Raw genomic sequence first — 23455 nt, forward strand, 5'->3', positions numbered from 1 at the left:
CCCAGGTTGTGCCAGTCAGCTTTCGTATGATATTATTTCTAGGTAAATAAAATGTCTTCATTTGAATGTAGCGATAGGTTTGAGTCTAATATCCCTAATAGATAATATTCGGGTTTCCTAAGGAATTATTTATTTAAAATATATTGGCATTCCACGTGTATGGCCTCCTAATGTTTTTGTGATACTCACATTTTGTTCTTGATCTGCTAGGTAAGCAGAAGCCGGGGCTGACGGCAAGTGCTCACCCTCACGTGGGCTTGGGGACTGCCTGTACTCAAAGCAAAATGATGGCAGCTTGATGCCATTGTCCATATGTCTCTTTGCTATGGAATCCTTGGATTTGTAGCTTTGTGCAATTTACAGCGGGACCAAAACGACTTCACTGCTGTCTTCCCTTCTTTCCTGTGCAACCCTTCTTTTATGCCTAGGGTGCATTTACATCCGGCATGGGCAAACTTTGGCACTCTGTGTCCGACTCTGGGGGTTGGTGCTCATCTCCATTTCTAAGCCGAAGAGCTGGCGTTGTCCTTAGACACCTCCAAGGTCAAGTGGCCGGCGATTGCATGGAGCACCGTTACAACTCATGGAGAAATATTTTTGCTTTTAAAAAAGGTTTATACATGTTTTATTTGCTTTTAAAGAACTAATTTTATTAGGTTTTCAAAAATGTGACTGAAATCCAATGAATTCCAAAACAAAAAAGCATAGATATGAAAACAAAGCAAGAGAATCAACTACAAAATTGACCCCATAATATTCCCACCTTGTTAGTTCCGCCTTAAGAAGTCTCTGATGGTGCAAGGGGTTAAACCCTTGTGCCGGCAGGACTGCTGACCGAAAGGTCAGAGGTTTGAATCCAGGGAGCAGGGTGAGCTCCCATCTGTCAGCTCCAGCTTCTCATGCGGGAATATGAGAGAAGCCTCCCACAGGATGGTAAAACATCCGGGCATCCACTCGGCAAGGTCCTTGCAGATGGCTAATTCTCTCACAGCAGAATGGACTTGCAGTTTCTCAAATCGCTCCTGACACGAAAATAAACATCCCTCCCCCCACCAACTAAAATTTAAAAATAAAAATGTAAAAAAAAACATTGACTTCTCCCCTCCTCAAACAAATAAAACTATTTTCATATAACTCTTGTTCTGCTTAATTGGTATTTAGGTTCCTCTGAAAGATAGACAAATATATTTAAAGTTGTTTAATATTATATTAATATGAGAGATATTGATATTAATATGAGTGATATTAATATAAACAATCTATTTTAATTCAACATTCTTCTAATTTCAACTTTCATTCATTACCTCAACATTCTCCAATTTTTCCCTTATTTGCTTGAGTATAATGCTCCATCATATGTGATGTGCACTTCAGTTTCCAAAACCCCGACACTAAAAAAACTATTTGCTGGGGAATGTAATGTGCAGAAGCAAAAGGTGCATGGGTTGTTGTAGGTTTTTCCAGGCTATATGGCCATGTTCTGGAGGCAATTTTTCTCCTGACATTTCGCCTGCATCTATGGCAAGCATCCTCAGAGGTAGTGAGGTCTACCTCTGTAATGTAATGTGCAGAAGCAAAAGGTGCATGCTTTGTAATTTGGCCTACAGAAGTGTGCATTGCAGTTGCTGTGTGATTAGAATTCCTTCTTAATAAACAAAAGTGTTAGGTAAGTCACCAAAGCTTCCAGAAAGGAAAGGAAAGCCTTGGGGCGCATCTTTGTCAGTGGTTCCCAACTTTTTTTTGACCAGGGACTACTTTAACCAGGGATTTATCTCCAACATTAGTACCAAAAGGGTTATGAATCAGTTTTTGGTCAACTTTGGATTGGTTATTTGGGGTGCCAATTCAGAAAATTGCATTGGCTAGACCACATCAGTTCTAGTTTCTGATACAGAACATATAACACCCAGTAGTCGCCATCTGCTTGCCCACAGAAAACCATATTTAATAATCTAGAGCTGATGTGGTAGTAGTAACCTTTCATGGGTAGTCAGCCTCTCTATAAGAGAGTTTTGCGAGACCAGTCGCTTTCATTGTCGTGTGGTTTTGAGGAAACGGTGTAGTAATGGTGAGGCCACAGACCATATTCTCGTTCTTGGGGACCATTTGTGGTCCATGGACCACAGGTTGGGAACCACTGGCCTATGCTGTAGAATGAATCCACTTTAACTGCCTTGGATCAATGCTATGAATTGTGGGGGCTGCTGAAGAATGCTGTTACCTCACTAAACTACAAGTCCCAGCATCGCATGGCATTGTGCCCTGGCTATTACATTAGAGATGACATTCTTCAAAGAGAAGCTCCAGGTGCCCCTGAAACAGCTTTACCTTTGGCTTCAGCTTAGCTCTAAGATTACCGTATGACGTGAATCTAATGCGCACCCCAATTTTGGCAAGGCCATTTGGCTCAAAAGGGTGAGCATTAGGTTTAGAATCATTGAGTTGGAAGAGACCTCATGGGCCATCCAGTCCAACTCCCTGCAAAGCAGGAAAATGGCATTCAAAGCTCCCCTGACAGATGGCCATCCAGTCTCTGTTTAAAAGCCTCCAAAGGAGCCTCCACCACACTCCAGGGCGGACTGCTAAACAGCTCTTACAGTCAGAAAGTTCTTCCTCATGTTCAGATGGAATCTGCTTTCTTGTAGTTTGAAGCCATTGTTCCGTGTCCTAGTCTCCAGGGCAGCAGAAAACAAGGTTGCTCCCTCATCCCTATGACTTCCTCTCACATATTTATGTATGGCTATCATGTCTCCTCTAGCCTTCTTTTCTGAAGACTAAACATGCCCAGCTCTTTAAGCCGCTCTTCAGAGGGCTTGTTCTCCAGACCCTTGATCATTTGAGTCACCCTCCTCTGGACACATTCCAGCTTGTGAAAATCTCCCTTCAATTGTGGTGCCCAAATAGGACACTGTGTGATTCCAGGTGTGGTCTAACCAAGGCGGAATAGAGAGGGAGCATGACTTCCCTGGATCTAGACCAGTGGTTCTCAACTTGGGGTCCCCAGATGTTTTTGGCCTACAACTCCCAGAAATCCAGCCAGTTTACCAGCTGTTAGGATTTCTGGGAGTTGAAGGCCAAAAACATCTGGGGACCCCAGGTTGAGAAACACTGATCTAGACACAAGACTCCTATTGATGCAGGCCAAAATCCCATTGGCTTTTTTTGCCGCCGCAACTAAGATAATGTTATGGTTGGGGGTCACCACAACGTGAGGCACTGTATTAATGGGTCATGGCATTAGGAATGGCTGCTGGGAGTTTTTCCGGGCTGTATGCCCATGTTCCAGAAGCATTCTCTCCTGACATTTCACCAACAAAATTACAGTTATGAAGTAGCAACAAAAAAAAATGTTATGGTTGGGGGTCACCAAACATGAGGCACTGTATTAATGGGTGGCGGCATTAGGAAGGTTGAGAAACACTGCTCTAGATTTTTCTAGAGCAGTAATACATGTCCTTGCCAACCACATTCCCAGTTCAGTAATGATTCCCATCTCGATATACAGAAAGTTATACTTTCTCAATGAAAACCTTTTGATAGCAAGGGTTGAATTATGTTTGAAGCTTTCTCCACAATCTGAGCAGCAGCACAGTCTCGTTTCAGAGTGGGTTTTTATAGACGATTTAAGATGGAGCTTTTCTCACATTCTGAGCAACTCTAATGGCCCTCTCCCTCGCTCTTTAGTGTTTAGAAAGATGTGAAATTTGATTGCAGATTTCCCAATAGTCTTCTCTATGGGTTGTTGTGAGTTTTCTGGGCTGTATGGCCATGTTCCAGAAGCATTCTCTCCTGACGTTTCGCCTGCATCTATGGCAGGCATCCACAGAGGTCTGTTGGAACCCAGGCAAGTGGGCTTTATATATCTGTGAAATGTCCAGGGTGGGAGAAAGAGCTTGTCTGTTTGAGGCAAGTGAGAATGCTGCAATTGATCACCTTGATTAGCATTGAATAGCCTTGCAGTTTCAAGGCTTGGCTGCTCCCTGCCTGGGAAATGCTGTCACAGAAATGCTGGACTACTCTAACAGCTATCATGTCAGACTACACAGAGAAGCCATTAAAATCCACAAGCATGTTTAAGGATTCTCTTCCCAGCCATTGATATCTATTAGCCGCCCCCCTTTTTTAGACTCATACCTGCTCTTTAAACTGTAAGTTTAGTTTCTTTTATAACATGTTTTTAATCTGCTTCTTTATCTGACCTACTTGGGAACTGCGATTCCCTTTCCTTGGGTACCTGTGCCCCATTCTATAGTGTGCTGGTCATAGATCATAATAAATCATTGATTGATTGATTAATAATAGCCTTGCAGAACAACACTCAAAGACAGGGAATTCCAGGCAAGAAACAATCAGGGTCAACTAACTACCTCCCAACAAAGGATTCCCCCAGGCAGTAAGCAGTCAGACCTTGAAACCGCAAAGCCATTCAGTGTTAATCAAGGTGGCCAATTGCAACATTCACGCCTGCCTCAAGCAGAGGCAGTTCTCCCACCCTGGATATCATTCCACAGATATATAAACCTCACTTTCCTAGTTTTCAGCAGACCTCACAACCTCTGAGGATGCCTGCCATAGATGCAGACGAAACATCAGGAGATAACACTTCTGGAACATGGTCTAACAGCCAGGAAAACTCACAACCCAGTGAGTCCGGTCCTGAAAGCCTTCAACAATACAGTCTTCTCTATCTTAGGTTGTTTCTCCCAGATGAGAATGTCTTGTGTTGAAGAAGATGTGATCTATAGGTGAATCTTAACTCTCAGCGCGAGCATTTGTTTGTTTTCTTTTGAGCATGATGCTTCATGTGTTGAGTAAGATTCTCACTTTCACGAAAGCTTTTCTCGCAGTTGGGGCATTCATACGGTTTCTCCCCTGTGTGGATTTTCTCATGCCGCATCAGTTTGGATTTCACTATGAAACCTTTCCCGCACTCAAAACAAACGTACGGCCTTTCCCCCGTGTGAATCTTTTGGTGATTCATGAACGCTGACCTACGGTCAAAACTTTTCCAACAATGCACGCACTGAAAATGTTTCTCGCCGGTGTGTTTTGCCTGATGGAACTGAAGAGCTGAGCTTCGACTGAAGCTTTTCCCACACTCCGCACACTTATGTTTATGTATTTTCATATGTTTGTCGAGGCAAATTTTCTGACTTAAGCGTTTGCCACATTCAGGACATTCATAAGGTCTTTCTGCCTGGTGAGTCGTCTTATGTTTGGCAAGGCTGGACTGGCAACGGAAGTTTTTCCCGCAGACGGTACACTGAAAAGGTTTCTCCCCGGTGTGGATCCTTCGGTGTTTTTCCAGGTCCGACCTATTCCTACAGCTTACCTCACAATCACTACATTTATGCGGTTTTTCTCCTCTGTGAATCTTCTCGTGCCTGCGGAAATTTCCGACGAAATTGAAGCTCTTCCCACAATTGAAGCACTTGTAGGGTTTCTCTCCAGTATGAATTATCTCATGGACAGAAAGATGGTTTTTGTGTCTGAATGCTTTCCCACATGCCGCGCATTTAAATGGTCGCTCGTCCTTATGGATTTTTTGATGCCTAGTAGCATGTGCTTTGCTTCTGAACTTTTTGCCGCAATAGGAACACGCATATCGTTTCTCGCCTGTGTGGATTGTCACGTGTTGTCGAAGGTGTCGGCTCTGCATAAAACACTTCCCGCATTCTAAGCATTTGAAGGGCTTCTCTCCGGTGTGGGTTCTCTGGTGCATATGAAAAGGCGATGGTGAAGTGAAACCTCTCCCACAATCTAAACACTCATACGGCTTTTCTCCGGTGTGGGTTCGTTCATGTATCACAAGGTACGTGTTATTACAGAAGGTCTTGCCGCAGAATGAGCATTTCTTGGATTTTTTTACTTGCTTGGTTTTATGAGTAGGTTCAGAATTAGAGTTTCTCTCTGGATTCTTTTTGTCACAAGATGGCTTTTGGTTTTTGTTTTCCCCACTAGAAACGGCTTTGGCCGCTTGCTTCTCACGAAGCTTTCTTTGCTGACTCCGTGTTTTCGGGTAAGCCTTGGAGCTTTCACCATTTTCCCCATCACTGGAAATGCTTTCTTGGGCACTCTGAAATGGTTTCGCTTTTGGCTTGCGTGAGGCACCCCTTTCCCTTTCAAGCAGTTCTTCTCCATTCTCTTTATTCAGTTTCACAGCTACTGTTGAAACAAAATAGAACATCCAAAATGAACATTGTGATCTACTTTCCCCCCCAAAAGCAATATAGAATCATAGAATCCTAGAGTTGGAAGAGACCTCATGGGTTATCTAGTCCAAGCCCCTGTCAAGAAGCAGGAAAATCGCATTCAAAGCACCCCCAACAGATGGCCATCCAGCCTCTATTTAAAAGCCTCCAAATAAGGAGCCTCCACCATACTCCAGGGCAGAGAGTTCCATTGCTGAACAGCAATCCCAGTCAGGAAGTTCTTCCTAATGTTCAGGTGGAATTCCTTTCCTGTAGTTTGAACCCATTGTTCCACATCCTAGTCTCCAGGGCAGCTCCTTCCTCCCTATGACTTCCTCTCACATCTTGATACATGCCCCTCAACATGTCTCCTCTCAGCCTTCTCTTTGCAGGTTAAACATGCCCAGCTCTTTAAGCCGCTCCTCATAAAGCTTGTTTTCCAGACCCTTGATCATTTTAGTCGCCCTCCTCTGGACACATTCCAGCTTGTCAACATCTCCCTTCAATACCCAATACTCCCTGCAGTACCCAGAATTGGAAAGTCTTCCAGGTGTGGTCTGACCAAGGCGGAACAGAGAGGTAGCATGCCTTCCCTGGATCTAGACACTAGACTTCTATTTATGAAGGTTGAAATCCCATTGGCACTTTTTGCCACCGCATGACATTGTTAGCTCATGTTAACCTTCCTCCCCACGAGGACCCCAAGATCTTTTTCACACATACTGCTCTCAAGCCAGGCGTCGTCCCCCATTCTGTATCTTTACATTTCATTGTTTCTGCATAAGTGGAGTATTTTGCATTTGTCCCTGTCAAACTTCATTTTGTTAGTTTTGGCCTATCATCTCTCCAATCTGTTAAGATCGTTTTGAATTCAGCTCCTGAAATAGCTGGGATCAGTCTTGTGTAGTGGTTAGATTGCCTGACAAGGGACCAGAAAGACCTCCAAGAACATTGAATGACATACTTTAATCCAGTGGTTCTCAATCTGTGGGTCCCCAGGTGTTTTGGTCTACAACTCCCAGAAATCCCAGCCAGATTACCAGCTGTTAGGATTTCTGGGAGTTGAAGGCCAAAACATCTGGGGACCCACAGGTTGAGAACCACAGATCTAATCTAATGTTCACCTTTTTTGGCTTAATTACCTTGCCAAAATTGGATTCGGTAATATGGTAACCTTAGTGCTGAGCCAAAACAAAAGGGAATACCTGGAGCTCCCATTTGAGGGACCTCAGCTCCAAATTAATTGCCATTGGCTTAATGCTATACAATCCTGGGATTTGGAGTTTGGTAAACATCAGCATTCTTTGGCAGAGAAAGCTCAGGACCTTGTAAAACTACAGCGCATGACTCCTTAGCATTGGACCAAAGCAATTAAAATTCTTTCTATTTCATAGATGCATCCCAAGGTTTTCTTTTCCATTGCTGGAAGCTTTGGTGTTCAAACAATTTTGTTTCTAAAGAAGAACACACAGCAACTGTAATAAGCACCTTTTTTTGGCCAAATTGCAAAGAATGCACTTTTCACCACTGTGTATTACATTCAGCAGCAAATACTTTTTCTTTTTCTTTTTTTTTTGGTTTCTGGGTTTTGAAAATTGAGGTGTGCACATTGGTTTGAGCAAATTCAGAAACAGTTTCTCAGTCTACAACCTTTCCTCAATGGCTGGGAAGAGAATCCTTAAACATGCTTGTGTATTTTAATGGCTTCTCTGTGTAGTCTGACATGATAGTTGTTAGAGTGGTCCAGCATTTCTGTGACAGTATTTCCCAGGCAGGAAGCAGCCAAGCATTGAAAATGCAAGGCTATTTGATGCTAATGAAGGTGATTAATTGCAGCATTTACACTTGCCTCAAACAGATAAGAGCTCTTTCTCCCACACGGGACATTCCACAGATATATAAACCCCACTTGCCTATTTTCCAACAGGCCTCATAACCTCTGAGGATGCCTGCCATAGATGTGGGTGAAATGTCAGGAGAGAATGCTTCTGGAACATGGCAATACAGCATAGAAAACTCACAGCAACCCAATGATTCCAGCCATGACCAACACATTCAGCCATCTTAGCTTCTCTGCAATATTTGCCTCAGCTTCCAAGCTAAATAAACTCTATGAAAAATACCCTTTATTTGCGTGATACATCAAAGTAAAAGAAGAGTAGAGTTTGGGAACCACCACAACTTATGTAAAGTCAAATATCTAAATCAACTAGAAAATTAGCTAAAAACCATCCCGCCTTTTTTTAGTGAGGCCATCCTTCAATTTGTGTCTAGCACTGGAAGGAAAGACTAAGCCACAATCATACAAACACTTTATTAATAATTCTATGACAGCTCTCCATAATCCCAAAGCTAAGAAAAGAGTAATGTTTCAGAGCTGTAAAGACTGCAACTTAAAACTAAAGAGGAGGAGAAGAGCAGTCCACATTCCAAACAGAGACAAGAACTAAGTCTATTTTAACATGTGAATAAATTATGTTCCTTGCTGATTGAGGGTGGGATTGTCAATTAACTCCACACAGCATTTTGTTCTTATCTTGTATTATTATTTACGATTAGCACCAAATGAAGTCAACGCTGTAGATTTTGCAAATGTCATTGGAATTTAAGAAAGAGTCAATTCAAACAGAAATCGGAATTAAGGAGGACCTTAAGGATATAACAATGGAATCAAAGAAAAATCTTAGGAATCGTAAAACAAATCACACAAAGAGAACAAGGGAAAGGAAAACATAATATAACAGAATGCTCAAGAAGAAGAAAAACAATAAAAACAACAAAATCAACAGAATTGGAATGAGAAAAGCAAGTCGATTTCCATAAGCAGGTGGTGAACCAGGGAAGCAAATAAAATTTGTCTTCTGTGGAAAAACAAACAAACAAAATCACACAAAACCAAAGAGGGAAAAAGCATGTCTGCACCAGCAGATTAACAATGCCTATGCAAACTGTATGGGAGTCCATTTTGGTGTAAGAAATCTGGTAAAATCAAACAAACAGCAAGGATGTTCCGCTGTGCAAGAAAACACTGAGAGTGGACCGGGATAAACAAAGCGAGAACTCTGGAAGAATTAAAAATTAAAAAACCTTTTTTTTTAGCAGCCTGTGGAAGAAAGGGGAGTCATACAATCCCTCATGCCCGTTTCATTGCCTACCAAGACCCAGAGAGGACACCGAGTGAGTCCCACTGCACATCACAAAGGGTTTGTGGGAACGTATCTGGAGCATGGGTGGGATTTGGGCCCATGCTGGGCAACGATGGGAGTGCTCGGTGTGGGCACCATGATGCCATGGGTTGTATAGATCTTGCAGAATGGTATCCTCCAGATCCTTCTGAAGATACCAGCCAGAAGGGTGCGTGGGAATGTATCTGGAGCATGGGCAACCATGGGAGTGCTTGGTGTCAACACTATGATGCCACTGGTTGTATAGTTCCTGCAAAGTAGTAACATCCTCCAGACCCTTCTGAAGATACCAGCCAGAAGGGTGCGTGGGAATGTATCTGGAGCATGGGCAACCATGGGAGTGCTTGGTGTCAACACTATGATGCCACAGGTTGTATAGTTCCTGCAAAGTAGTAACATCCTCCAGACCCTTCTGAAAATGTCAGCCAGAAGAGTGCATGGGAATGTATCTGGAGCATGAGTGGGATTTGGGCCCGTGTTGGGTTACCATGGAAGTCCTCGGCATGGCACCATGATGCCACGGGTTGTATAGTTCCTGCAAAGTAGTAACATCCTCCAGATCCTTCTGAAGATGCCAGCCAGATGCCGGCAAAACGTTAGAAAAAATGCTGCTAGAACACGGCCTTAAAGCCACAAAACACACAACACCCTCTTCTGACGTCTTCTTGCGTTTCAGTCCCTTGACTTGAGCAGAGTATGGGAGCTGAGGAGGAGCAGCTGCAGTGCCTGAGTGCCTCCATTCTACAACCCATGGATCAGTGTACGGTCCCCTCTACCTGATGCGTGCCTTCCCCTGTATGCGTTCCCCCTTGCTCCTTCATGTTTGCTGTTTTATACTATTCATAGTCATTTTAAAACATACAGTTGTGTCGGGTCTTTTGTTGCATTAGATTAGCTGGAGGATAGGAGCTGTAACGCGGTACTTTAGCTAGAAGTGGGAGAAGTTCCGCAGTACTGCTCTGGAACTAAATGGAGGTCCCTTATTTGGCACCCTGCCTACTCATGATGAGAACTTGCTATGGCGCGTTTGGGATCTGAGTGGTCTCCCTGGGCGTTTGAGACTCGGTGGCTCGGCAGGAGAGGAGTTTTCTGATGGCTCCACCTGGGAACGGGTGGGTGGTGGAGTGGCTGCAACTTGGTAGTGGATCTCCTGGGGGTCGACCTCCATGGCAGGAACCAGTCCCTGGGGCACGGGGATATATGTGGATGCCTGGCCATGGGCCACTTCCCTCCCCCCTCCACAGACACAGCCTTTGTTCTGTTCCAGGATGTCCACCAGCCTGGCCAGCAGCACTGTCTGTGCCTCAATGTTTTCGTTGAGGCGGTCCCGATCCCTGCATTCCCGCTCCCACTGCCTCTGACGGAACTCCACATCCCACTCTTGAAATTCCTGCTGGCGGGCGCTCTCCCTGTCTCGGAGCTCCTGCTGGCGCACGCTCTCCCTGTCCAGGTATTCCTGCTGCTGTATCCTCTCCCTCTCCAGATGCTCCATGAGTGCCTTCATTTGTGCGACTGAGTGCTGAAGGATGCGGTCCGTTGCAGAGGATGTGGCGGCAATCACGGTTCTCCTGTCTCTCCTCCTGCGGTGCTCGCCCAGCCTGACCGATGGGGGAAGCATAGCCATCCGATTGGCTACAGGGGCCCCTAGAAGAGGAGAAACACATGGGTGATGCCACGCTCATGCTGCTCGGTGGCTATGGGTCTTGAGTATGGAGTCAATGGGAAAGATGCATGATTTGTGGGATGGTCACAAGAGGATGTGGGACAGCTTCTGGCCGGCAGTGAAGCTGCCACCTATCTGTGTCTCTAATAATAGTAGCTCCTATAAGCTGAGGGGATGCAAGTACCACAATTCAAGAGAGATATTGACAAGCTGGAATGTGTCCAGAGGAGGGCGACTAAAATGATCAAGGGTCTGGAGAACAAGCCCTATGAGGAGCGGCTTAAGGAGCTGGGCATGTTTAGCCTGAAGAAGAGAAGGCTGAGAGGAGATATGATAGCCATGTATAAATATGTGAGAGGAAGTCACAGGGAAGAGGGAGCAAGCTTGTTTTCTGCTTCCTTGGAGACTAGGACGCAATGGAACAATGGCTTCAAACTACAAGAGAGGAGATTCCATCTGAACACAAGGAAGAACTTCCTGACTGTGAGAGCCGTTCAGCAGTGGAACTCTGCCCTGAAGTGTGGTGAAGGCTCCTTCTTTGGAAGCTTTTAAACAGAGGCTGGATGGCCATCTGTCAGGGGTGATTTGAATGCAATATTCCTGCTTCTTGGCAGGGGGTTGGACTGGATGGCCCATGAGATCTCTTCCAACTCTTTGATTCTATAATATCCTTTGCGGACTTTCCTTGCAGAAACAAGAATATTATCACTCCTCATTTGCTGTGAATATCGCCATTTTGTTTTCCCGCGTGCCTAGATCACTGTTGCCATAAGCTACAGTGATCTAGTAGCTCTTCCAACTCTTTGATTCGAGGTCTCTTCCAACTCTTTGATTCTATGATTCTAAATATAACTGATGTGGGTGGCACAGCATGCCAGGTGCTGTATACATAGAATCATAGGTCGTTTCAATCTCCGTGATCCTATAGGTTCTATAGAATCACAGAGTTGGAAGAGACCTCGTGGGCCAGTCCAACCCCCTGCCAAAAAACAGGAAAATCACATTGAAAGCACTCCCGACAGATGGCCATCTAGCCTCTGCTTAAGAGCCTCCAAAGAAGGAGCCTCCACCACACTCCAAGGCAGAGAGTTCCAATGCTGAACCTCTCTCACAGTGAGGAAGTTCTTCCTCATGTTCAGGTGGAATCTCCTTTCCTGTCATTTGAAGCCATTGTTCCATTGTGTCCTAGTCTCCAGGGCAGCAGAAAACAAGCCTGCTTTCTCCTTCCTATGACTTCTCCCATATTGTGATCCCATGGTCCCCATCAGCCTTCTCTTCTGCAGGCTAAACATGCCCAGCTTTGTAAGCCGCTCCTCATAAGGCTTGTTCTCCAGACCCTCGATCATTGCAGTCTCCCTCCCCTGGACACATTCCAGCTTGTCAACTGGACACAGTGTGATTCCAAGTGTGGTCTGACCAAAGCAGAATAGAGGGGTAGCATGGCTGCCCTGGATTTAGGCACTATACTCCTATTTATGCAGGCTAAAATCCCATTGGCTTTTTTAGCCATGGCATCATATTGTTGGCTCATGTTTAACTTCCTGTCCAAATGTACTGCTATCAGGCCAAGTGTCCCTCATTCTGTATCTTTGCATTTCAGTGGAGTGTCTTGCATTCGTCCCTGTTGAACTTCATTCTGTAAGTTTTGGCCAATCATCTCTCTAATCTGTTAAGATAGTTTTTGATAGTGCGTGCGTGTGTGTGTGTTAGTTTTCATGGATTGAGGATCCTACCTTGCTCCCTTGCCGCTGACGTCCACAACAGATTGCTCTCGGGACCCTCGGCAGCCTGCTCTCCATGGCTCTCCTCACTCGCGGGCGAAGCGGATCTTGCCACAGGGGAGGGAGGAGGGTGGGTGCTTGCCTTTGAGTACACTGAGGAGGCTTCCCCACATGCCGAGGCTGTGTCTGCAATGTCTTCCATAGGATTGAGGAGGACGATGTTGTCTTTTGAGTCGACGGCATCGAGCATGTCCCCTGTGGTATGGGAAACACCACATATGCACACCTTATTACCTGCCTGTATGCCTTGGAGGGAAAGGTTCTTTGGGGATGGGGATGGCATAACACCAGGGCATTTCCTCCCATCCTGCCCACTGACCCATCTTTGTGCATTTTTGCTGTACCTTGAGAGTTCTGGTAGAATTCCTGGGAACCTTCTGCCATGGTCCCATCTGCCTGCTGCTGGCTGGTGGATGCCTGGCCGACCGTTACTTTCTGGATGCCGGTGGTAGGTGGCATACGCTTAACTTGTAGAGTGCCATCCCCTCGAAGAATGTTGTCTAGCTCATCGAAATAGGGCATGGAGATTGAGGCCCTTCCGTTGCGGGCAATATGCTCACAAGCCTCCCTGTACTTCGACCTGAGCGATTTGGTCTTGGTCCTGCACTCCTCGGCTGTCCTGTCGCGGCCCATAGCTCTCATCTTCTCCGCCACTTTCTCGAACACATCTAAATTTCTATGCGACTCATGGAGCTGCTCTTGCACTATTGGCTCGCCCCAGATGGCAATGAGTTCTTCCGTCTCTGCCGGGCTCCAGGACATCCCCCTGGCCCTTTTCGCTCTGTTGGCGTTCGCTGGGGACATCATGGCTTGAGGCACAGGGTGGCTGTGGCTGCGAATGGCTGGCAGCTCGGTGTACACGTTTGCTTCAGTTGTGCATGAGGTGGAACAAAGTGAAAGTTGGCCGTGAAAATATGGCATTTGCTGTATAGTCGAAGGCTTTCATGGCCAGAATCAATGGGTTGCTGTGAGTTTTCCAGGCTGCATGGCCATGTTCCAGAAGCATTCTCTCCTGATGTTTCGGCGAAACATAAGGACAAAATTCAGTTCTTGTGGGTTTTTTCGGGCTATATGGCCATGTTCTAGAGGCATTTCTCCTGACGTTTCGCCTGCATCTATGACAAGCATCCTCAGAGGTGAGGTAAGGACAAAATGCTTTTGGAGAATGGCCATACAGCCCGAAAACCTCACAGCAACCCAACTGCATTATCTGTTTGGAAAGATCAACTGGCTGATTCCCTAGGTGTTTTGCTTCTGCCCAGGCCTGTCCCATCTCTGCTGAAGCACATCAGCACAGGTATGGCATCCGCAGAGTGATTTGCATTCTGTTGGAATTGATTTCACCATGCAAGGTTTTTTTTTTTTTTGGTCATGTCAGGAGCGACCTGTGAAACTGCAAGTCGCTCCTGTTGTGAGAGAATTGGCCGTCTGCAAAGACATTGCCCAGGGGACGCCCGGATGATTTGATGTTTTATCATCCTTGTGGGAGGCTTCTCTCATGTTCCCGCATGAAGAGCTGGAGCTGATAGAGGGAGCTCATCCGCCTCTCCCCGGATTCGAACCTGCGACCTGTCGGTCTTCAGTCCTGCTGGCACAGGGCTTTAACCCACTGTGCCACCGGGGGCTCCTACCATGCAAGGTGATTTACATTTAAGTGCAATGATGCACAAAACAGACTATATATTGTAGAATATGCCCTGGCTTTGCTCATCCCAGTTTAAAGCTTTTAATGTGTGTTGCCATTATTATTATTATTATTATTATTATTATTATTAAACTATTTATATCCTGCCCACAGGGATTCGGGGCGTCTAACATGACGCCAAGCCCGACAAATACGACAAGATAAAATACATACAGCAGAGAATAACTCAAATAAAATACAAATAATAAAAGAAAAATAATACAATGAGGTAAACAGAGGGTATGAGGGAAGATGAAAAGTTAAAAACAAAGAGTTGAACAAAGTGGGCTGGGATAAGATAGGAAAATGGAGATATAGATACAGATGGGACAAACTATGGGGTTCAATTTTTCCGCTAAGGATGAGGTTGCTGTGGGAATTCATGCCCTGCATTATTTAAACACTGCGTTCTCAAACTCTGGCTTCAGCCTGAATTAAGTGGTTAGTGTGGATGTATCCCTAGAATCATAGAATCCTAGAGCTGGAAGAGACCTCTCGGGCCATCCAATCCAACCCCCTGCCCAGAAACAGGAAAATCGCATTCAAAGCACCCCCAACAGATGACCATCCAGCCTGTTTAAAAGCCTCCACAGAAGGAGCCTCCACCATGCTCCAGGGCAGAGAGTTATTAAAAATAACTCTCAGAAATATTAAAAATTAAGTGGGTATTTTTGATTACAAAAGTGTGAGTCAAGTACTGAAGGAGTTAGTAGGAGAGTGAGTAGTCCGAAGCCTGTTAAGAGTCAGTGGGCCAAAGCTAGTGCTGTCCTGAGGAGGGTAGGTAGGCCAAAGCCTGTTAAGAGTCAGTGGGCGCCAAAGCTAGTGTTGTCCTGAGGAGAGTGAGTAGGCCAAAGCCTGTTAGAATCAGTGGGCCAAAGCTAATGCTGTCCTGAGGAGGGTAAGTAGGCCGAAGCCTGTTAAGAGTCAGTGGGGGCCAAAGCTAGTGTTGTCCTGAGGAGAGTGAGTAGGCCAAAGCCTATTAGAGTTAGTGGGCCACAGCTAGTGTTGTCCTGAGGAACGTGAGTAGGCCAAAAGCCTGTTAGAGTCAGTGGGCCAAAGCTGGTGTCGTCCTGAGGAGTGTGAGGTAAACCTCTGTGTAAGAGAAACCTCGTGTGAGAAAGCGCCAGTGTGAAGGCTGCTGTGTGTAAAGCTACTATGTATTTCTTTATTTGTGTTATGGAAACATTATTTTTGTAAATAATGTAACCATATTATTTTACCACATAGAAAAGCCTCCTATGGAAGAGATAACATTTGTCTCTGTGTGTTTTTTTGTTCTTTTTATCACTTTGGGCTGGATCACATTGCTGCTGATAAGTTGCTCTGCTGTACGTTAATAAGAAGTGTCTTTTGATAATAAGCCCACTCGCTCAACAAGGGTTATGGGCCCAGTGTAGACCAGTATAACCCAGTCTAGCCCAGTACAGACCATTGAGATGCTGAAGAACTACGGCAATGGCATTTCAAGAAAGTGGACTGCGTTCAGAAAGGTTGAATGTCAGTAATGATGTCACATGGTCATTTAAAATGAAAAATTTTCTGTTAAGAGACAATTGGTGGGAAGTAGTGGAGAATCCCCACCACAGTCCAGGGCAGAGTGTTCCACTGCTGAACAGCTCTCACAGTTAGGAAATTCTTCCTAATGTTCATGTGGAATCTCCTTTCCTGTTGTTTGAAGCCATTGTTCCACATCCTAGTCTCCAGGGCAGCAGAAAACAACCTTGCTCCCTCCTCCCTATGACTTCCCCTCAACATATTTATAAATGGCCCTCGTCATGTCTCCTCTCAGCCTTGTCTTCTGTAGGCTAAACATGACCAGCACTTCAAGCCACTCCTCATAGGGCTTGTTCTCCAGACCCTAGATTCCAGAGCAGCAGAAAACACATTTGTCCCCTCAATGTGATATCCTTCCAAATATTTAAACATGTCTTTTCGAGTCCCCTCTCAACCTTCTCTTCTTCATGCTTCTCCAAACTAAACATACCCAGGACCCTGAGCCATTCCTCATGAAGCTTCTCTTCCAGACCTGATCTACTGTATCACAATGCCTCACCTGTATGTGTATTTGGCAGAATCTTCTTGTCCGGGTATTGGTACTGGTACTCTAGTAGATCAGGGGCCCACATAGCCTCCGCTTGTCCAGACAGCTTATCAGAGATGGCTTAGAAGGACAAAATCCTGGTGGAGAGAAGGAAGGAAATAACAGATTAGGAAAACATCTTAGCTAGGAGACAGCTATTGTTTTGGACTACAGTTCCTAGAATCTCTCAGTCTGCTTTGGTTGGTTGTAATGTTGAACAGCTACTCCCATCAAGAGATTTCTCCTATCGCTCAAATGCTTAGTCCCAGCTTTTGGATTAAATCTAAACCCACCTACATCAATGGAATGTATGTACAATTTGGTTAGCCAGGTTCTTCGAATACCACTAAATTATGCCCCTATGTGGAAAGTTGACAAAATAGGAAGTGAGTGGAAAGAAAACCAGTTTCCCCCCTTCTTTAAGGCAATGGTTCTCAACCTGTGGTCCCCATATGTTTTGACCTTCAACTCCCAGAAATCTAACAATTGGTAAATTGGCTAGGATTTCTGGGAGTTGTAGGCCAAATCACCTGGGGACCCACAGATTGAGAACCACTGATCTAAGAAGTCATTCTTCCACACCTTTCAACAGTGGTGCAGGATATGAAATATGGAGAACAGCAGAGGGGAGAGACTGAGCTTCTCTGGACCTGATTTGGAGTCGTATGCATTTACTTCTGGAACAGGAAAGAGAATGAGTCACACACTTGTCATCTATATATATAAAAATGTAATGTTTGTGGGACGCACATAACTAACCACTGGACAAATTAACACAAAATTTGGACATAATACATCTATCAAACCAACAAGTGACCATCACTCATAAAAACACAGTGGAAAGGACTTAAAAACCCCAAAAGCTAAAAGACAATACAGCATATGCACAGAAACAGCTCCCATGGCCCCACCTCTCTCCTGCACGAGGGGAAAAAAACCTGCAAGGAGAATGGAAGACTCTAGTGGACTGGGCAGGCAGACCCTCGGCTTCCCCAGGCCCCTGATTTGGGGGTCTCCCCGCGCTCTCTCCCCCACCCGCCACCCCCACGGGACCCTTTTCTTCCTTTCTTCCTTCTCTTTGGACCTACCCATCTTCCTTTCTTACCTTCCCTCCCTCCTTCACATGCCTGCAGACACCAACACACATATATATACACTCATACTCACAAACATAAACACACATACATATGCACAGCTACATACCTGCAGACATTCTATATAAATAAAAATGTACTGCCCATTTGAGGGGACCTCATATCTCCCAAACCTTGAGAAACTACAAGTCACTTCCAGAGTGAGAGAATAGGCCATCTCCAAGAATGTTCCCCAAAGGGCCGCCCAGATGTTTTACCATCCTGTGAAAGGTTTCTCTTTAAAGATATGTGAAAGGTCCATGGTGGAAAAAAAGAACTCTTTTCTACTTGAGCCAGCTGTGAATGTTGCAATTGCCCACCTTGATTACTTTTGAAAAGCCTTGCAGCTTAAAAGCCTGGTTTCCTCCTGCCAGTGGGAAACCTTTGTGGGGAGGTGTTCCCTAGCACAGATTGATTCATGACTGGAATTCCTCTGTTTTCTGAGGGGCAAAGCAACGCGTGGCCAAGTACAGCTAGCTTAATATAAGAATTTTATTTAAACAGGTCTTCAGCTTTTAAATGAGTGAGGCAGAATGTTCTTTAATAGGAAGTGCATTTAGCTTTGTTAAGTCTGAAATGTATTTTAAACTATTCTAGACATTTTACTAGGACTATATATCAGATAAGTTTAGAAACATTTATAATATAGAGCAGGGGTCTTCAAACTACGGCCCGAGGGCCAGATACAGCCCTCCAAGGTCATTTACCCGGCCCTCGCTCAGGATCAACCTAAGTCTGAAATTACTTGAAAGCACACAACAACAACAATCCTATCTCCTCAGCCAAAAGCAGGCCCACACTTCCCATTGAAATATTAATAAGCTTATATTTGTTTAACATTTTTCTTCATTTTAATTATTGTATTGTTTTAAAGTGTTTTTTCACTACGAATAAGTTATGTGCAGTGTGCATAGGAATTCATTCATTATTTTTTTCAAATTATAATCCAGCCCTCCAACAGTTTGAGGGACTGTGACCTGGCTCTCTGTTTAAAAAGTTTGAGGATCCTTGCTATAGAGCATCCCTTATCTGGAATTCGGATACTCCTATACCCAAAATACTCCTAAATCCAAAATAGTCCATATCGGTTACTAAGGCGGTGATATCTTTGCTTTCTGATAGTTCAATGTACACAAACTTTGCTTTTATGCACACAATTATTGAAAGCATTGTGCAAAAAGTTACCTCCAAGCTATGTACATAAGCTGTATATGGAACATAAATGAATTGGGCAAATACAGGCAGGAGATGATGAATCCAAAATCCAAAACACTTCTGGTACCAAGTGTTTCAGATAAGAGACACTCAACCTGCATTAACCGTTTTAACTGAATTGTGTTTTTACTTACACTGGAACCCGCCTTGGATCCTTCACCGAGGGCCCTTCTACACAGCACCTAAAATGCGGAAGTTACTGGGTTAAAAAAGCAGTAACTAAATGACCCGCTAGCATAAAACAGAGGGAAAACACATGGTAAAAAGGTCCAATGATATCCCCAATTTCTGAATCAGTGTGCCAAATAAGCCCAGAAACAGGCCTAAAAACAGGACATCAAAGATAAAACACTTTTTTTGTTGAGCTGTGTAATCGTATACAAAAGTGACAAAAAAAGCAACACTATTTATGCTCTTTGTAAGTGACAATGTATTAAAATGCCAATGTTGCAAGTCCAAGTAATGGGTAAAAATTCTGCAATGAAAGCTGACTCTGGTGGATGAAAATATTCCATCTGTGTTAAAGAATGTATGCATTTATTACTCTGTATGAGCTTCAATGATACGCCATCTGATAGCAAAAAAGTATGTGCAGCTTTATTTTTGCACCATTTGTCTTATTGTAGACTAGACACTATTCTGAAATTGTTGAGGATTTTTGTTTCTGCAAGACTGATTCAGAGGTTTGCTTTCCTTTGAATGGAAGTGTGTCTCCTGCCCAAGTATTATCCAGGCCTGACCCTGATTTGCTTGCAAGGTCACCCAGTGGATAATAAACTATTAAAATACAAATGAAAACCATCACCTCTAGACAGATGACATCAGCAGCCATACTGAGCAGCAAAGAATAAAATCATATTCGGTGGAACATGGCTGTATGTCCATGTTCCAGAAGCATTCTCTCCTGACATTTCACCCACATCTATGGCAGGCATCCTCAGAGGTTGTGAGGTCTGTTGAAAACTAGGCTAGTGAGGTTTATTTATCTGTTTAATGCCCAGGGTGGGAGAAAGAACTCATGTCTGAAGCAGGTAAAATGTTGCAATTGGCCACCTTAATTAGCACTGAATGGCTTTACAACTTCAAAAACTGTCCGAGTCCTGCCTGGGGGAATCCTTTGTTTGGAGGGGTTAGCTGGCCCTAATTGTTTCCTGTCTGGAATTTCACTGTTTTTTTTCCTGAGTACTGCTCTTTATTTATTGTCCTGATTTTAGAGCTTTTTAAATACTGGTAGCCAGATTTTGTTCATTTTCATGATTTCCTCCTTTCTGTTGAAATTGTCCACATGCTTGTGGGTTTCAATGGTTTCTCTGTGTAGTCTGGCATGGTGGTTGTTAGATGTGGGCAAAACATCAGGAGAGAATGCTTCTGGAACATGACCATACAGCCCGGAAAAGTTACAGCAACCCAGAGATTCTGGCTATGAAAACCTTCAATAACACAAAATCATATTCCTTAAAAAAGAGAGAGACTGTAGATATTTAAAATAAATAAACATTAGAACTTTTAAAAACTGTTAAAAGGCCTTTAAAAAACAAGCCAGTAAAATAAAAAGAATTCAAGAGGTCTGCTGGACCGTATCTACCTTTGGTTTTAATTGCGTCACAGTGTCATTGTTTTATTGTTTTGCTGGATGTTTTATTAATTGCTTACGAGTTTATTGTGTATTGTATGTTGTTGTTGTCGGCGGCCTTGACCTTTGTAAGCTGCATCGAGTCCTTCGGGAGATTTTGCGGGGTATAAATAAAGTTAATAATAATAATAATAATAATAATAATAATAATAATAATATAATCTACAACCTATCTAGTAGTGTAGGACATGCGTTTTTTGTCTAGTTTACATTTTCCAGATCTTGTCCAACAATTCTTGCACTTTGTAGAACAATTACACTATGTAACAAAAATTGAAGCATCTTCTGTTCCTGGTTTGAAAGTATTATTTCCTGTTTAATTGTGTGGTCTTTACCTTGAGAGTAAATGTTATACCTCGTTTTTGTGGCTGCCATAAACATGTAACTTGGTACACATATTTGTTTCAACAGGAAATACGAAAATCCAAAATTACAAAATGAGTGAATCTACTCCCAATTTGGGGTCAAATTTGCAGATAACACCAAGCTGGGAGGGATAGCTTATACCCAGAAGACAGGATCAGAATCCAAAATAACTAACAGATAAGCGAGCTGGACTAAGACTAACAAAATGAATTTAAATAGGGTGAAATGTTTAACATATAAAGTACTATACATGGGCAAAAAATTAATAAGTGAAATTTAGAGATAAAGACAGACACCCAGCTGGAAAAGAGACCATGTAAAAAGGAACAAGCGGTCTTAGGACCCTTCCACACAGCCATATAACTCAGAATATCAAGGCAGAATAACCCACAACATCTGCTTTGAACAGGGTTATCTGAGTCCACACTGCCATATATCCCTGTTCAAAGAAGATAATGTGGGATTTTATTCAGCTGTGTGGAAGGGGCCTTAGGCTGGATCTTCACTGCCATATAATCCAGTTTCTGAATCCAAATTATCTGCTTTGAATGGGATCATATGAGTCTACACTGCCATACAATATAGTTGAAAGCAGATAATCAGTGTTCAGAAACTGGATTATATGGCAGTGTAGATGCGGACTTAGTAGACCACAAGCTGAATATGAGTCAACAGTGTAAAGCAGCAGCTAAAAAAGCCATTGTGATTCCAGGCTGCATTAAAGGAAGTACAGTGTCGAGAAGATCAAGGAAAGTCATAGTCCCACTGTATTCTGCTTTGGTCAGGCCTCACCTGGAATAATACTGTGTCCAGTTCTGGGTTTTGCAATTCCAGAAGACCATTAACAAGCTGGAATGTGTCCAAAGGTGGGCAACCAAAATGGCCAAAGGTCTGGACGCAAAGTCCTAAGAGGAGCGGCTTAGGGAGCTGTGCTTAACCTGGAGAAGAGAAAGTTGAGAAGGGACATGATGGACATGTTTCAATATTTGAAAGGGTATCAAAATGACTAGCTTGTTTTCTCTAGTCTACAGATTAAGTCGTGGAACAATAGATTTAAATGACGGGAGAAGAGATTCCATCTAAATATGAGAAATAACATTGTGATGGCAAAACCAGTTCAGTAGTGGAATATGCTGCTGTTGGGGAGCGGAGCACAGTTTCTTTCTCTGGAGCAGTATTTCTCAACCTTCCTTAATGCTGTGACCCCTTAATACAGTTCCTCAGGTTGTGGTGACCCCCAACCATAGAACGATTTTCATTGCTACTTCATAACTGTAATCTTGCTCCTGTTATAAATTGTAATGTAAATATCTGATATGCAGGATGTATTTTCATTCACTGGACCACATTTGGCATCAATACCCGATATGCCCAAATGTGAATACTGGTGGAGTTTGGGGAAAACAGATCTTGACATTTGGGAGTTGTAGTTACTGGGATTTATAGTTCACCTACAATCAAAGACCATTCTGAACCCCACCAAAGATAGAATTTAGCCAAACTTCCCACACAGAACCCCCAAAACCAGAAAATAATGTGTTTTGTGATGCCCTTTGGTGACCCCTCTGACACCAACCCTTGTGATCGCCCCAGGGGTCCCAACCCCTTGGTTGAGAAATGCTGCTCTGAAGGTTTTTAAACTCTGACTGGATTGCCATCTGTCAAAAGTGTTTTGACTATGTGTTCCTGCATGGCAGAAAGGGGTTGAACTAGGTAACCTTGGTGGTCTTTTCCATAGGCTATCAATCTATGATTCAAAACTTGCTGTGGGATCCCTTTCTCCTCCTCACGTTGTCTCATTTTCTCCTATCCTAAATAATGCAAGTAAATCAAGTAAACAATTTCTTTCCCCCACTTCTTTCAAAGAGACCTTTCTGAACCTCTGACAACTTATAATGAGAATGAAGGTTTAAAGAGCAAAACCTATGGTCTGAAATTTCCTTTTTCCAAACTCTGAGTTAAGCAACTTTACTGTCATTCTTTTACCCTCTGACTTTCTAAAACGTGAACAAAACTACTGACTTTTCTATGAGAATGTAAGAAACTTATTATAGGGTATATATTTTCTTATCTGGAAATCTGATATACCCTAAACTCCCCAACTGTCTAACATAGACTGCTAAGATAGTGACACATTGGATTTCTGGCAATTCAATGCACACACACTATATTTCGTGTACAAAATTATTACAAATGTTGTGTATAAAATTACCTTCTGGCTATTTTGTGTGTGTGTGTGTGTCAGGAGCGACTCGAGAAACTGCAAGTCGCTTCTGGTGTGACATAATTGGCTGTCAGCGGGGAGGTTGCTCAGGGGACCCCCAAATGTGTCACCATTCTGTGGGAAGTTTCTCGCATGAGAAGCTGGAGCTGACAAAAAGAAGCTCAACCCGCTCCCTGGATTTGAACCGCCAACCTTTTGGTCAGCAGTCCTGCCAGCACAAGGATTTAACCCATTGCGCCACTGGGGGCTCCTTCTTCAGAATATGCAACTAAAGTATATTGAAGCAGCAATGGATTTCAT

At 43.7% G+C, this 23455-nt stretch overlaps 1 protein-coding gene across 2 annotated transcripts in view; it reads right to left on the reverse strand.

The window, feature by feature from the left end:
- Positions 1-640: 640 nt before the first annotated feature.
- LOC132765915 (zinc finger protein ZFP2-like) overlaps positions 641-23455 on the reverse strand; it is a 40360-nt gene continuing 17545 nt past the window's right edge. The window contains exons 2-7 of one of the 2 annotated variants that reach the window (XM_060760209.2): positions 21724-21869; positions 19067-19114; positions 16558-16682; positions 13165-13686; positions 12773-13015; positions 8487-11020 (exon numbers count right to left, since the gene is read on the reverse strand). In XM_060760209.2, the coding sequence (XP_060616192.2) occupies positions 10377-11020; positions 12773-13015; positions 13165-13686; positions 16558-16630 (1482 nt within the window). In that variant the 5' untranslated portion in view covers positions 16631-16682; positions 19067-19114; positions 21724-21869 and the 3' untranslated portion in view covers positions 8487-10376. Of the gene's footprint in view, positions 6166-8486; positions 11021-12772; positions 13016-13164; positions 13687-16557; positions 16683-19066; positions 19115-21723; positions 21870-23455 lie in introns of those variants that run through there. The other variant, XM_060760212.2, reaches the window with a different exon arrangement.

Source organism: Anolis sagrei, chromosome 2, assembly GCF_037176765.1.
Source record: "Anolis sagrei isolate rAnoSag1 chromosome 2, rAnoSag1.mat, whole genome shotgun sequence".
NCBI lineage: Eukaryota > Metazoa > Chordata > Lepidosauria > Squamata > Dactyloidae > Anolis > Anolis sagrei.